The sequence below is a fragment of the Pteronotus mesoamericanus genome, unplaced genomic scaffold (genome assembly GCF_021234165.1).
Source record: "Pteronotus mesoamericanus isolate MK-2021 breed Mesoamerican mustached bat unplaced genomic scaffold, CSHL_Meso_final scaffold_167, whole genome shotgun sequence".
NCBI lineage: Eukaryota > Metazoa > Chordata > Mammalia > Chiroptera > Mormoopidae > Pteronotus > Pteronotus mesoamericanus.
In genome coordinates, this window is record NW_026555308.1 from 1,624,388 (window position 1) to 1,638,987 (window position 14,600).

Consider the following 14,600-nt stretch of genomic DNA (forward strand, 5'->3'; position numbering starts at 1 on the left):
CCTTCACCTCTCTATAAAAATAAATAAAATCTTTTTTTAAAAAACTATAACCTTTTTTGTTCTGAGTTTTTCTGCAGCCTTTTTTCTGTTCCAGGAATAGACTTAATTTTTATAGACATCTACCTTCCCACATTTTTATTAAACCCAGAATGTAATCAAATGCACAAGACTTAACACTGGTTTAAAAAAATGCCACTAATTAGGTAGTACAGAGACTGTCTCAAACATGTATTCATATATTTTGACTGTTTTCATCTCTGCCTAAATGCCTTGTTGCACAAAGAATTTACTAAATGGAGTGGGGGTACCAAGCATATCATGGTGCTTCCCTTAACAAATAGGCAGAAAAGCATGAAGATTAAAAAAAAATAGTCTGGTGGAGCCCTGACCGGTGTGGCTCAGTTGGTCATTGTTCTGCAAGGGGACAGGTCGTAGGTTCAATTCCTGGTCAAAGCACATGCATGGGTTGCGGGTTTGTTTCCCGTTTGTGGTATGTGTAAGAGGCAGCCAGCTGCTGTTTCTCACACTGATGTTTCCCTCTCTCTCTCCCTTCCCTTCCCTCTAAAAATAAATAAAACTTTTTTTTTAATCGGGTGTAAAAAGTTGTATCACCTTTGTTATATTAATGTCAGATTACACTCAAGTTAGGTACAGCATCATGTCATTTGTTGCTAAAGATGAAATGCGTCCACACATTTGCAAACATGCTCCCAACCATGTAGAATTTGTCGGCACTGCACTTGGGACTCAGGAAGCAAAGTCAGTGGACACACCCAGGACATGACAAACATATCAACCAACAAAACCTCCTACTTCAGATTGCTGAATCCACAGGTGCATTATCTGGCTGCTCACTTATTTTACCAGTGAGAAGCTCTTTCATCAGAAGCACCCTGGCTAGAGGGATACTGCGGTCCCTCAAGGCTATCAACAACAGGGTGAAGCTCATGTAGCGCAAGCAGTCCCAGCCTGTTTGTTTTGTTTTTATTGATTTTTTTTAAGACAGGAAAGGAGAGATAAACATTAATTTTTCATTCCACTTATTTATTCATTAATTGGTTGATTCTTGTATGTGCCCTAATCAGAGATAGAACCCCTAACCTTGGCATGTTGGGATGACACTGTAATCAACTGAGTTACCCAGCCAGGACCAGTCTCAGCCTGTTCTAGCTTCATGCAAAGAGGCAGGAGCAGACCTCTGCTCTATTTCATACTGAAGGGCATTGACTGGCAAAGGACATATTTTGTCAAAAACTTATGAGTTAAAGACTGAAAAGAAAAATGTGATTAATTTTTACCTTTCATTCCAGTGTAGGATGGTTATTGGCTGAAAAATGGATAATTGGACACTTTGGAGCATGTAAATAAGTGTAGTAAAAAATTGCAAGGACCATATAAAAATTAATATGTAGTGAGAGAATGTGTGACTTTTCAACACAATCCAACTTTGGAAAGGTGAAAATAAGTGATTTAGTAATATGTTTGGTCAATTTTAATTTGATTCATAAAATCAATGAGAACAAATGCAACAACATCACTGTGAAATATTTGTTACAAAAACATTACAATGGGATGGGGAGCCCTGCGTACATCACCTTCAGAACTGACATCACCTGTGGAGGAGAACGAAGCGCCGGATTCGGACTTGAAGGAGTATTGCTCCTTTAAAGAATTTAGAAGACTGCATTAGCTGATTGAACAGAAAAGTTTCTCTCCATTACAGGAGATGTGTGTCCTGCTCCATGTGCTGCCAAGGCCAGTGCAAACCAAGTCCTTCCCTGATTTTGTTTTGTTTTCTCTTGTTCACACAGCCTGTCATGTAGACATGCTCCATAAATAAGGGATGAGAGGAATGGCCAAATATCTCAGTCAAGAATTGTTTGGATCCTTGTCATGTGGAAAACTCAGTATCAAAAAGTCATGCTCATCAAAATGAGAATATTTTATCTGGAAGGTTATATAAGTCAATGTCTTTTCTAATACCTAGGATTTTAATTCGGTGTACCTATGTGGTATAAAGGTAAACATACCACCTTTTTTCTCCACCTGTCTGTCTCATCCCAGTGCCTTTCCCTTCCTGTACCTGCTGTGGGAGTGGGGACGGGAGGGGGGCTTTTGCCCCACTCCAGTGAAACTGCTGCTTCTCTCTCTTTCCTTCTATTCTGCTTCCTGACTCTGTCTCTCAGGATGGAGACAGGCTCTCTCTTCCTTTGCAGCTATATCAAGACAAAGACCCTGTCAGCACTCTGCAGCCTGCTGCCCTAATGGGTGGGGCCCTGGCCCAGGTCTGAGAGGTCCTGGTAGGACAGGAGAATGCAGGCTTGGCGCCAGCTCTTTTTCATTTCCTCCTCTAAACCACCAGCCTCTGCCTGCAGGCCTTTACACAGGCCGTTTACCACCCCTCAGTCAGCTGCAGTGCCTCTGCACCAGGACGTTCTCTGAGGCTCCAGGAGACAGCACTTTGCAAGTCTCCCCATTCCCTCCCCTTGAGACTGTCAGCTGGAGAGCAGGAGCCTCCATATGGTCCTGCCTGTGTTGCTGGTGTCATCCAGCGTGATGCTGGAATAGAAATGGGTGTGCAGTGGTCTCGTGGCAGTGTGCATTTCCGGTGCCCATGGTTGAGAAATGCCACCAACATTCCTGGCAATGACAGTTTTTTTACTGTAAGCATGCTCAGGATCTTCTTGTGATTGGCATTAAGGCATTATAACACAAGCCAGAATTGGTGAAAGGTGCCCTGGCCTGAGCAGCTGGGGTACAGAGCAGTTTTTGAAAAACTGCTGATGTTTCGGAACCCTGCCTGCCTCAGGCCAGGTTGGCTCAGGTGGCCACAGAGTCTGCTAGGGGCTTGGACAAGGCAGAAACACCCTCTCCTCCCCTGCCTCTCACCACCTCATGTGGGCCCCGTTTTGGACCTCATCCATGGTAATCATGTGCCAGCTCATGATTACCCCATCTGTAGCCAGCCACAGAAGTGCTTTGTTTTTTATCTTTTTTAAGACTAACCATTTTATTCTATTTTATTTTTAACCCTCATCTGAGTATATGTTTATTAACTTTAGAGAGAAAGGGAGAGAGAGAGACACATTGACCAGTTGCCTTCCATATGCACCTCAACCAAAAATTGAACTCACAACCTAGATTTGTGCCCTGTCCTGGGATAGAACCTGCAACCTTTTGAGCCACTTGGACAGGGCTGAATTTAACCATTTTAAAGTGAACAATTCAGTGGTATTTAGTGCATTCATAAGGCTGTGCAACCACCACCTCTAGATCCACATCATTTTGGTGCCCCAAAAGGAACCCTGTGCCCATTAAGCACTTGTTGCCCACTCTTGCCTGTCTTAGGATTTTTGAAAGGTAAAATGCACACCTACGAAAAAAAAAACCAAAAACATATGGGCCTATCGACAGTGGGTAGTCTCCTTCTCCATCAGGGCCCCAGGGACCACCACTGTTAGCAGTGTCTGCATGCATATTCAGGTAGCGCACCTGTGCGCTCTCTCCACCCTGCTTCTTGTCACTTAACTGCCTGAAATCATCCACACCAGAATGTGTCCATCTGTTTCCATCTTATAAACAGCTGCCCAATGTTCCATGATTGGGATGGCCTATAATTTAAATACAAACTGGATCATATCTCTCCCCTACTCAAACCCTCTTCCTCTTTTATTTTTTTTAAGAGATTTTATTTATTTATTTTTAGATAGAGAGGAAGGGAGGGAGAAAAAGGGAAGAGAAACATCAATGTGAAAGGCAGAAACATCAATGTGTGGTTGCCTTTCACACGCCCCCTACTGGGAACTTGGCCCACAACCCAGGCATGTGCCCTGACTGGGAATCAAACCAGTGACCTGTTGATTCTCAGGCTGGCGCTCAATCCAATGAGCCACGCCAGCCAGGCCTCTCTTCCTCTTTTAATATTTTGTTCCAAGACCACTGCCCTGGAAGCAGTCCAAGCCACCCAGCCCCTCCCTCCTTTGTATCACCTCTGCACTTATTAACTGCTTTTCCAGTTTAGCTGGGACATCCTTGTCCAGCCCCCATGGCTATGAGCTCCTGGAGGTTAGGAGCTCTTTTCCTAAATTTTGTATCCCCATAGCCTAGCTTGGTGTCTGCACATAGTAGATTCTCACTAAATGTCAGATAAGTGGCTCAGGGCGGAAGGAGGACAGGGCCTAGAGGTTGTGAACCTTGACTGGTGGAGGTAAGGAGGTTATGCTCGCCCTCAGGATGCTGAGCCCAGACCAGAGAGAGGGTCCAGAGCAGTCTGTGCCCTTGTGGCACCTTTCTGAGAAACTGCTGCCTATGTGAGGCTCAGTGCCAGGTCTGGGTTTACTGTAAACTGGCAGGATTCTTCCTTCTTTCCTCCTTTCTTTCTTCCTTCCCTCCCTCCCTCCCTCCCTCCCTTCCTTTTTCCCTCCCTCCCTCCCTCCCTCCCTCCCTCCCTTCCTCCCTCCCTCCCTCCCTCCCTTCCTTCCTTCCTTCCTTCCTTCCTTCCTTCCTTCCTTCCTTCCTTCCTTCCTTCCTTCCTTCCTTCCTTCCTTCCTGTCCAGGGAGAGAGCCTCATGCCCATCTCTGGTAATCAGAGACAGACCTAGGGCATCCTCTACCAATGAAGCTTGTGGCTGTCAGGTCCTGCTTGTATCATGCTGTGTCTACCTATAGGACATATTTTATTTAAAACAAATAACTTGTGGCCCTGGCCAGACAGCTTCATTGGTTGAGCCTTGCCCTGATACACCAAGATTGCAAGTTCAATCCCTGATCAGGGCATACACAAGAAGCAACCAATGAATGCATACATAAGTAGAACAACAAGTTGATGTTTCTCTTTCTCTACCTCTCTCTTCCTCCCTCCTTCCCTAAAATCAATAAATAAAAAAATTTTTTTAAATAAAATAGCTTGTATCATTTTATAAGCCCTATTTTTAAAATTATACAAAAAATCGCTTTACTCATCTCCCAAACTAGCACAACTGTGTTTTCTGTCCATTTCCTCCCAGCCTTGCCTGGGCCACATGTAACTCTTATCTAGCCAGGTCAGGAGAGCAAGGGAGTCATCTCTCAGTGTTATGCCCTCTCTGGTGTATCTTCACGCAACTCACAGGGCAACTGGGACTGTTCACAGGGAGAGGCCACCCTGCCTGGGATGCTCGCTTGTCTGCAGTTTCCCAGTGTTCTTCATAAGGCCCTGCTCAGGCTGCCTGACTCTCTTCTTTCTTCTTTTGAAATGGCTTCTTCAGATAAATTCATTTTTCCAATCATTTGAGGCCATTTGGAATCTTAATGTATTCTTCTCCCCACCACCCCCATCTTCCTGCAGGTGTGCAAAGTGCCATTGGACTTCTCTCTGCCACCTCTTTCAGTGTGGACAGTAAGCCCTTTTGTCCCCCTTAAAATCCTTGGAGGAGTCAGGACCCCACTCCACATCTCTCCATTCCTCCCTGTCTGGGTCTCTGATGTAATTTTCCTAAAGCCCCTCCTTCTTTATTCTTGGAAACCCCCACCTGCACAGTGACTGGCCAGGAGCTCATGACATTGTGGTTTCAAGCCAAGGACTTAGCTATGAGGAGGAAGGCAAAGAGGTGTGTCCTTGGCCACTTCTTTCCACAGCCCTAGTCCATCCCACCTCAGAGCCCTGCCCAGTGCTGGGAGGCCTAGGAGAAGGTGACCTGTGTCCGTTCCAGCCCCATCACTGGTCACTAGACACTCCCTGGGCCCCGGCGTAGAAAGCCGGTGGTGCATGAGCCACATGGGCCAGGCCCAACTTCTATAGTCAGAGTTTCAATTCCACCACTCTCTAGATGCCTGACCCCGAGCAAGACAGTTAACCTTCCTAAACCTATTTCCTTTTCACAAAATGACGGTAATGGTGAGATCTTCCTCACAGGTCATTGTAAGGATTAGCTAATACCCCAATAAATGCTTGGAACAGGTCTTGTACACAGTGATCAGTAAATGTTAGCTGTATGCACCAGGCACCCTACCAAGGGTTGAGGATACAGAAGAGGTACAGGAACTCTCAGTGGGGAAGGTAGTGAGTGAAAAAAGTAGTAATGGAGTACAATAAATGAAAAAGGGCCTGAGGAGGAGAAAGTGAGGTCGGGAGGGCTTCCTGGAGGAAGTGCCATTCTACATTCTAAAGACTGAGTAGCATTCCCTAAGTAAAAAGAAAGGAAGAGCCCTGGCTGGGTAGCTCAGTTGGTTAGAGCATCGTTCTGATACAGCAAGGTTGTGAGTTTGATCCCTGGTCAGGGCTCACCCAAGAAACAACCAATGAATGTATTAAATAAAGTGGAATAGCAAATCGACATTTTTCTGTCTCTAAATAAAAATTTAAAAAATAAGGTAGAGGACTTAGTATAGAGAGAAACACAGGCGAGAAAGAGAGCAACACAAGGGGAAGAAATGGGGACGGCCTGAGAAGAGACCACCAAGGGTGCAGCCTATGTTATAAGGACAGTGAAGGATTCCAGGAGAGAGAGCCTGGTCAGATGTGCCAGGTAGAAAGATTCTGCAGCTTTAAGGTGAGGAATGGATTGGAGCAGGGTAGTAAGACTGAGCAGGCCAATCATGTAGAGGCTGTGAAAAGACCCAGGCCAGAAATGAAGGCCTACCCAAGGGACATCAGGCTGCTGGTAGGGTCAGAGCTGTGTGCTGGGGAGCTGAGGAACCTCGGGGTTTGGTGAGTAATAAAGAATGAGCAGTGCATGACTTGAAAGCTCCTGGTGTGAGCAGGAGGGTGGATGGGTGTGTCTCTTGCCCAAAATGGAAATAACAAAGTAGAAGCTGGTTAGCGGTTATGAGCAGTGTGAGACATGCTTGTTTGAGGTGTCAGCAGCCCCACTCGAGACCCCGTGTAATATCTCATACCAGAACCTGGGCAGAAAATGAGAGGGCCGGGATGGAAGCTGAATGACTTCCTGAGCTCCATGAGGGGATGGTCCTGTCCCAGTCTTGGGATTTCAGCCATACTGGGGTTCTGTGCACTTTGCCTGCTGTGCTTTTGATTGCTGTGTACTGGTCTGTCCCTCCTTTCCTTGATCTGAATTTTCTCCTTGCACATAGCCTCCCTGGAACTTCAGCCAGAGCCAGCTCCCTGGCCTGGTCTTCCCTGGCCCTGGAACCTAAGTGTCTGAAGTTACAGGGACTGGTCCTAGGGTAGGGCTAGAAAGATGTAGACAGAAGACATGATCATCCAGTGAGGGGAGGATCCATCATAGGACCTAGGCCTTTCATTGCTTCTCCTTGTGACTCCAAGGAAGGAATAAGGGTGTTTGGGCTGTAGGAAGTGAGCTGGGGGAAAAAAAAGAGAGAGAGAGAGAAGTTGTAAAGGAGTGGACAGAGGGCTGCAGCAAGAGAAACCCACTCGGAAAGCCTAACAATTGTCCCTGAGCTTCTCGAAATGGCAGTAACCGGCAACCTTGGCAAAACCAAGGAGCTGGGGAGGGAGGAGGGACAGAGAACAAGTGAGTGGAGACAAGAAGTAGATTCCTCCTTCAAGAAGTCAGAGTCTGGGGCACAGGGAGGTGGGGAGGGCTGTAGTCATGTGATGGTGGCCTCCTCTCTTTTCAAACAGGACAGAACTGGCACTTTTGTGGACTCCAAGTTGAGGGTGGAGGTTCCTGTTCTAGAAGATGGGACTAAGAGTCCAGTGGGAGGGCCAGGCCCAGGAACCCCACAGCCCACGGGGAGAAGACTGAGGACAGCGGTCACCGAGGATGTTCAGGGAGACTCTTTAATGTCAGAACCAGGGCTCCGAGCTCAAGAGAGAGCCGAGAGGCAGTCACTCAGGGCTCCTAAAAGAGAAGGGACCAAAAAGCATAGGGTACCAGAGCTGGTGCGCATACAAGGCAGACAGCTGGGGTGCCAGACCACCTCATGAGATCAGCAAGGTAGTCAGTTCCAGGCCAGCCTGCATGCTGCGTGGCTGAAACCATTGACTGCTGCTCCAGAAATAAGTGCAGTCCTGCAAGTGCAAGCTTTCCGTGGGGAGAGGGACCCCAGAACGTGCAGAAATCCCGGGAAGCCTCTACAGGTCGCAACACTGACGAAATTCAAACCAGTCACGCCGTCTTGAGAAGCAATGACACCCTTCCCCCCCAAAATGAAGTCTGGGTCCCTGATGAACGAGAGGAGACAGATGCCGGGGAGGGCGTTCCTTTCCCTGGGAAGCCAGGAGAGAGGTCATCAACTTCTAGGTCGGGGGCTGGTGGGTTTGGGTTTGGAGGAGACTGGGAACCGGGTCGGGGTAGAGCGACCGAAGGACACAGGAGGGCTGCAGACAGAGGCCAGGACTTCACAGGTGGGCTGGGAGCTTTCCCGGGGGCTGGAGCAGAAGAGGCAGGCGCCCGAGACTCGGGATCTAGCTCGGTCTGCTCGGATCCTCAGATCGCTCCAGGAGGAGAGAGTGGTCCCGGGTCCCGGGGGCAAGGCCGTGAGAACACAAGAGCCACGAACCGCGCCACAAAACGCAAAGAAAAGGAAGCCACAGGACCGAGAACCGGCCGGCGCCACGCAGCCGCAGAGGAGGCGGAGCACCTCCACGTCCGGCCCCGTAGGATAATGTGGCGCGCCACCGCCCCGCCCCGGTGGGGGGACCCGACGGGCGCAAAGCTCTGGGGTCCGAGAGGCCAAGAGGTGCCGCAGCGCATCCGCGCAGGCCTAGATGGAGCGGAACGCCAGAGTCAGGGCTGGCGGGGTGGCGGGACAGTATGGAGGGGGGTCGGCGGGCTGCTAAAGCGTGCAGGGGCAGTGGCGCCCCCCACCGGCAAGAAGTGGTACGACCCAAGGGGGCGGGACTAGTGTCATGTGACACGGCTGCTGCGGCCATTTTGTTCTGCGGTGCTGGTATTTAGAGCGCAGCGGCTGACGGCCGGATTGCCTTCGCAGCCGTCTGATCGCTTGTTCCGTGCTCGCCTCTTGCTCGCCACTCGCCGCCCGCCCGCCTCGCCCAGCCGGTCCTCGGCCCCACCTCGACCTGCCGAGCTCGCCCTTTCCCCACCCGCAGACATGTCCGAGGCCAAGAGCGGCCCCGAGTACGCCTCCTTTTTCGCGGTCATGGGCGCCTCGGCCGCCATGGTCTTCAGCGGTGAGCGCCGCGGCAGGAGGGACTCGGGAGGCGGGGGGCGCCAGGGTGCGTGGTACTCGTGCCCACAGCTCACCGGGGTTCGGTGTGTGACGTCACTCTGACGTAATCTCGAGCTTTTGGGGGTCCCAGACCTCACATGACCGCGGGCAGGGGTCGGGGCCCAGGAGGCTGCCTGGGCCATCGGGCGTTCTGTGCAGGTCGTACGGCCTAAGCTGGGGTGCGGGCCCCAAGGGTCTCCCAGGGGTACACAGGCCGGCCTCCTCGCCCGCGGTGTGTGACCGTGCGGGGGTGGGGCGGCGGTGTTGCTGCCATCTTAGCCCCGGGAGAGGCGGGAGGGAGGCTGGGGTGGATGCACGCCGTCCTGCGCTTGCTTTGCATCCATCCCCTCCCAGTCCTGCGGGGAGATGTGACATCACAACTCGGAAAGCCCCCCCGACGTGGGGCCAGCCTTGTCTGTGGACGGCGAGGGCGGGGAAATCGGTCCCCGGCGCTAGCAGCCGAGGTCCACAGCCCTCGCCCTTCCCCCACCATGCCGTGGGTTAGGTGGGTCTGTATCCAGAGGTAGGTGCTTCCGGTTGGGACTTGTCACTGTTTCCCAATATTCCTGTGTGGGTTGGTTGGCAAAGCTGGGCTTGAGGAGTTGGTGCTGAGAGCCGACAGGGACCCAGGGGTGGGAGTGTTTGGAATTGAGGGGGGATCCAAACAGGCCATGGAGGAAGGGAGTCTAGCCAACATCAGGGTTGTGTTGTCACTTGCTGAGAAGCTATTTTGGGGTGAGTTGAGAGGGTTGCCCAGAGCCTCAGTGTTCAGAGGATTGGGTCTTTGTCTTTAGTAGAGTTTTCAAGTTCTGACCGCAATGAATGGAAGAACGAATAACCTTCATTTCTTTTCCTGAGGCCTGGTATTGGGAGGGGCCGCCCTAGGCATGGAGAAAGGGGCCTTCCAGGGTTATTTATGGCACCTGGTTTTTGAAATCGAGTCTTTACAGTCCTAGAGTGTCGAATTAAGTGAAAATTGGTCTATCTGGGAGAAGGACCTTTGGGCTAGGCTCAGGAATGTGCAACCCAGGGAGGTGAGTCCTGGGCCAGATGCGCTCCCCATGGACTGGTCTGGCCTGGTCTGGGTCTGGTTTTTGGCTTTGATGACTGCACCCTGCCCCACCCTACCTGGTGAATTGGGAGGCTCCCTATGCAGGTATGTGGAGGGTTTGAACACCAAACAGCCTCTGCTGACTGTAAACACTTGTAAGGTGGGGACTTGGGGGCTCTGCTCTCCTGGGGGCCTCCCTCTCCCTGAGCCTGTCTGCCAGTCACACGCTACTGAGTGAGCCCTACCCTTCCTATCATGCGCAAGTAAGAGGTCATTTGTGGTGGGAGAAGTGATCCGGACTTCCCCTTCCCTCCCAGACAACGCCTGCTGTTTCCACATCTTCAGGGGCTGACTGCTTTCCAGGGCCTCCAAGCAGGTTGCTGTGCCGTTACCCCAGCGTTTTCTTTGTTTTACCTCCAGGGATTCCTCTTTGCCTGGCCACCTGTTGGGTGCTGCTTGTTCATTCATTCATTCAACAAGTCTTTATTGAGCTCCTACTATGTGCCAAGCACATGGAGACATCAATGAACAAAACATGCTGCCTGCCCACATGGGACTCTGGCTGTCACTGCTTGCTCCTGAAGCTGAGTTTGCCTCCTGAGCCCTTTGCTTGTACACAGCTCCTGGCCTCCCTCTGGTTACTAGGGGCCTTTGTTCTTCTAGAACTTACTTGGTACTTTCAGACTGAACCTGACCAGCAGGTCTCTGAAAGTTACTGAGAATAGTATAGCACTGGTCCGGGGCTTTTTTGCTTGCCCCAGGCTCCTGGTGATTGAGGGCACTCATTCCTGTTGATCTGAATGCAGCTTCACTCCTGTTCCCTTCCCTACGTTGGGCTTAACGTGGCTGATTTATTTCATTTCTCTTTAAACATGTCTTTCTCCAAGGCTAGGCCTCATCCATCTCCTTGTACCTATGTGAACAAGCCCCTCATTTCTCAGGCATCAGGTGTCACTGCCTGGCTGATTACAAGCTGTCCCCAGCTCCTGGCCTAGATTGCCCTTGGCCTGCCTAGTGCTTTGCTGATTGATCTTCTTACAACCAAATGAGGTCCACTCAACTCTCAGGCCTTCCCAGTCCCCATCTCCCATTTCAGCTTCCCCTTTTGTCTTAACTTGTGACCAAAAAATGTCCTGTCAGTTCTTTCTTCATCATACCTTCCACAAAGCTTTCAGTTGTTCCTTTTCCATATTTCCTATTACTTCCTCTATGCTGGTGGGTACCCTGTTTGGTCCTGTGTTCCTGGAACTGCGAGCTGATTGCAACCTTCCCATCTCCCACTGGATCTGGAGCCCTATCAAGCTTGGCCTTTAGAGCTGGCATCCAGGGCTTTTTCAGGCACCTGCTGCTGCCCAGCCAGACTGTTTTTCTCTCCTGATGGTCATCCCTTTTTCTTCCCTTTGTTCTTGTGTCCTCCTTGGCCCCGGCTACAGGCTACATGCTGTCCTCTGAGAGAAGGGCCCAGGTGACTTCCTGTCTCTTGCAACTGGCTGCGATGCTGAGGTCTCTGTAAACCTCACACTCAGTGCCATGTGGCAGCCTGTGCCCTTCTCCTTGATTAACGAGTCATGGCACTGGCCCCTTGGATATATGTGACTGAGCCTGACGTGCAGGGCCTGTAGTAGAAGCCCAAAGAAGGCACTGCAACCAGGAGAGTTCCATGAAAGGCTTCATGAAGACAGCCCCGGGCAGGCTGAAGTCACTGAATGTCAAGGCAAGGCAGTATTGAGGTGCCTCCGGGACCAAGGGGAGGAGGCAGGCAGCGCAGATCCTTCTGTCCCCACCCTTGCCTTCTCCCTCCAGTTGCTCGCCATCCAGTGCTATTTTGGTTAGCGTCTCCATTCATGCTGTTTGGAATCTTCCAGCTCACCATCACCCCTCCACTCAGATGTCACCTCTGTGAAACCCTTCCTCAGACTCCACCACCACCTTCCTCCCCACTCTCCTGGAACATGTCACTGCTTGAAGGTGCCATACCTGTCTCCTCACCAGACTTTTAGAGCCCGGGGAAGGCAGCGCCCCTCTGAACGTATCCCTGCTTGGTGATAAGCAGAATAGGCACCTTGTGGCCCAGAGAGATGAATAAAATACGCAAAGGAATGGCTAGGAGTGTCTTGGTTCCTTCCACCTCCTACCCATGTTGTCTTCTGCTCAAGAAGCATAGTGGGACCCTGGAGAGCAGGTGATGGGAGTCATAAGAGCTTCCTTGGCCCTCTGTGGCTCTATGCAAAAGTTACTCTAGACTTAGAAGACAGGTACCAGGAGTGGAGAACTTTCAGGAGGGCAGCCTAAGAGCAGACAGGTTGCCCTAGAGCCCCCCACCTCCGTTACTGGAGGAGGCCTTGGGCAGAAGCTACACTTCTGGAGGTCTGCCAAGGCCTCACAGTTGGGCTGGGTGATGGCTCCACATACCCGTCGCCCTCCTGTGCCCTGTTTTCTCATTGGCTCGCTCTTTCTTTCTGGTTATTTAGAGAGGATTCTCTCCAAACTTAAGGGGCTAGGCCTGTTGTATGGCTGAGGGTGTGTTCATCCCATCCACACAGATGGCAGCCCTCCAAGCAGTGTGTCCTAGGGCTGGGAGTGGTGGGGAGATAGGAAACTAGCCTGGGAGGACAGGACTTGTCAGGCTGCCTCCCCTCACCAGTGGTCAGACCCTGTGTGCTCTTCTAACATGTTGTCCCTGTGCATAGCCCCAGGGCCAGTGGGTTGACTCTGGCCTGACATTTGGGCTACTGACATACAATCATTTCATGCTGTTCCAAGCCTTTTCTGACCTAAGTGCCTGGGACTCTGGGTGGGACAAAACGTGTCTGGAGCCTCCAGCAAGGCATCAGGGACCCAGCTGCCTGGTTCCCTGTGGGACTGCTGCTGAGCTGTTACAGCTCCACCTTTTATGTTGGGGGCAGCTGAGCTAAATGTTGTGGGGTTGGTGTGCCAAGCTTGCGGAGTCCTGGTAAGCCCAGGTAGGGGTTTCATAGCAGAGCAGGAGCTCACATAGGCTACACAGCCAACAGCCATAGGGGCCTCTGGTAGAAGAAAGGAACAGTTAGTTACTAGATTCCTTGAGTGCTCAGCTGTGACCATTTCCCCTGAGGGCCACCTGCCCCTGGCTAGGTGCCACCTTCATCTCCTCATTGCCTGTGATAACTTGGGGTGGCCCTCAACTAGGTCAGTTACCCCCAGGGTTCTGGGCTCACCTTGCCTCTCCTCACCCCCAACAGCCTTGGGTGCTGCCTATGGTACAGCCAAGAGTGGCACTGGCATCGCGGCCATGTCTGTCATGCGGCCAGAGCTGATCATGAAGTCCATCATCCCCGTGGTCATGGCTGGTATCATTGCCATCTATGGCCTAGTGGTGGCAGTCCTTATTGCCAACTCCTTGAATGAAGGCATCAGTCTCTACAGGTGAGTGCTGGGTCCCTCTCACCACACCCACCCCCTGCCTGGTGTCAGGCCACTGCACAGGGCCGGGGGGCTGGGCAGCGGGCATCTGGCTAGTGGCATATGCCTGCCATCTTCCCGGGCAGGCACCTAATGTCTATCCTGTGTCCTCTCTCCCCCAGGAGTTTCCTCCAACTGGGCGCTGGCCTGAGTGTGGGCCTCAGTGGGCTGGCAGCTGGCTTTGCTATTGGCATTGTGGGGGACGCCGGTGTGCGGGGCACTGCCCAGCAGCCCCGACTATTCGTGGGAATGATCCTGATCCTCATCTTCGCAGAGGTGCTGGGCCTCTATGGTCTCATCGTTGCCCTCATCCTCTCCACAAAGTAGGCCCTCTCCAAGCCCACCAGCCACAGAATATGATGTAAAGACCACCCCCTCCTCATTCCAGAATGAACAGCCTGACACACACGCACGGGGCAGCTGCCCCCTACTCCCAGTAGTTGGTCTTGTAAATGCGCAATGTCCTAGTGCCCATCGTCTGTTGCCCTTACCCGCCCCGTGCAGTGGACATCTGGGCCCACTCATCACCCATCCAGGTCCCCTGACCAGTGAGGATGCTGGTTTCTGGCCACCTCCACCCATATACCTGCCCTAGAGTGCTCTGTATAAGGATGAATTCAAGTTGTCATTTTCACTGGATGTTTATTTATAAAGATTTGACCTGTTCGCACGTTTGTGGAGCAACCCTCCCGTCTCCCAACTATATAGTAATCTTTTAGAGTGTCGCTTTGTGGGGTTACTGTGTGCCCTGAGACTTCGGATGGAATCACCGCCCTCCAGCCCTGACTGCTGGGCAGTGTGCTGGGCCTGTTAGGCCTGGAGCCGTGTCCAATAAAATTCTTGGATGTGACTGGATGCCTGTGTGAAGCGCTTGTGTGGGCCAGGGGGAGGGGTGTGCCGCCGGGCGTGCGGTCACGTGGGTGCGTCGGTCACGTGGCACAGCGCCTTAGTCAGCTGACAGTCATGTGAGCGAGGC

General features: G+C 51.6%; 1 protein-coding gene across 1 annotated transcript; it reads left to right on the forward strand.

Annotated features, from left to right (window-relative positions):
- Positions 1–8,836: 8,836 nt before the first annotated feature.
- Positions 8,837–14,473, forward strand: ATP6V0C (ATPase H+ transporting V0 subunit c). Its single transcript, XM_054589442.1, has 3 exons — positions 8,837–9,094; positions 13,405–13,588; positions 13,747–14,473. The coding sequence occupies exons 1-3, from the start codon at positions 9,016–9,018 to the stop codon at positions 13,949–13,951; spliced, it is 468 nt and encodes a 155-aa protein (XP_054445417.1). The 5' UTR covers positions 8,837–9,015; the 3' UTR covers positions 13,952–14,473.
- Positions 14,474–14,600: the final 127 nt, after the last annotated feature.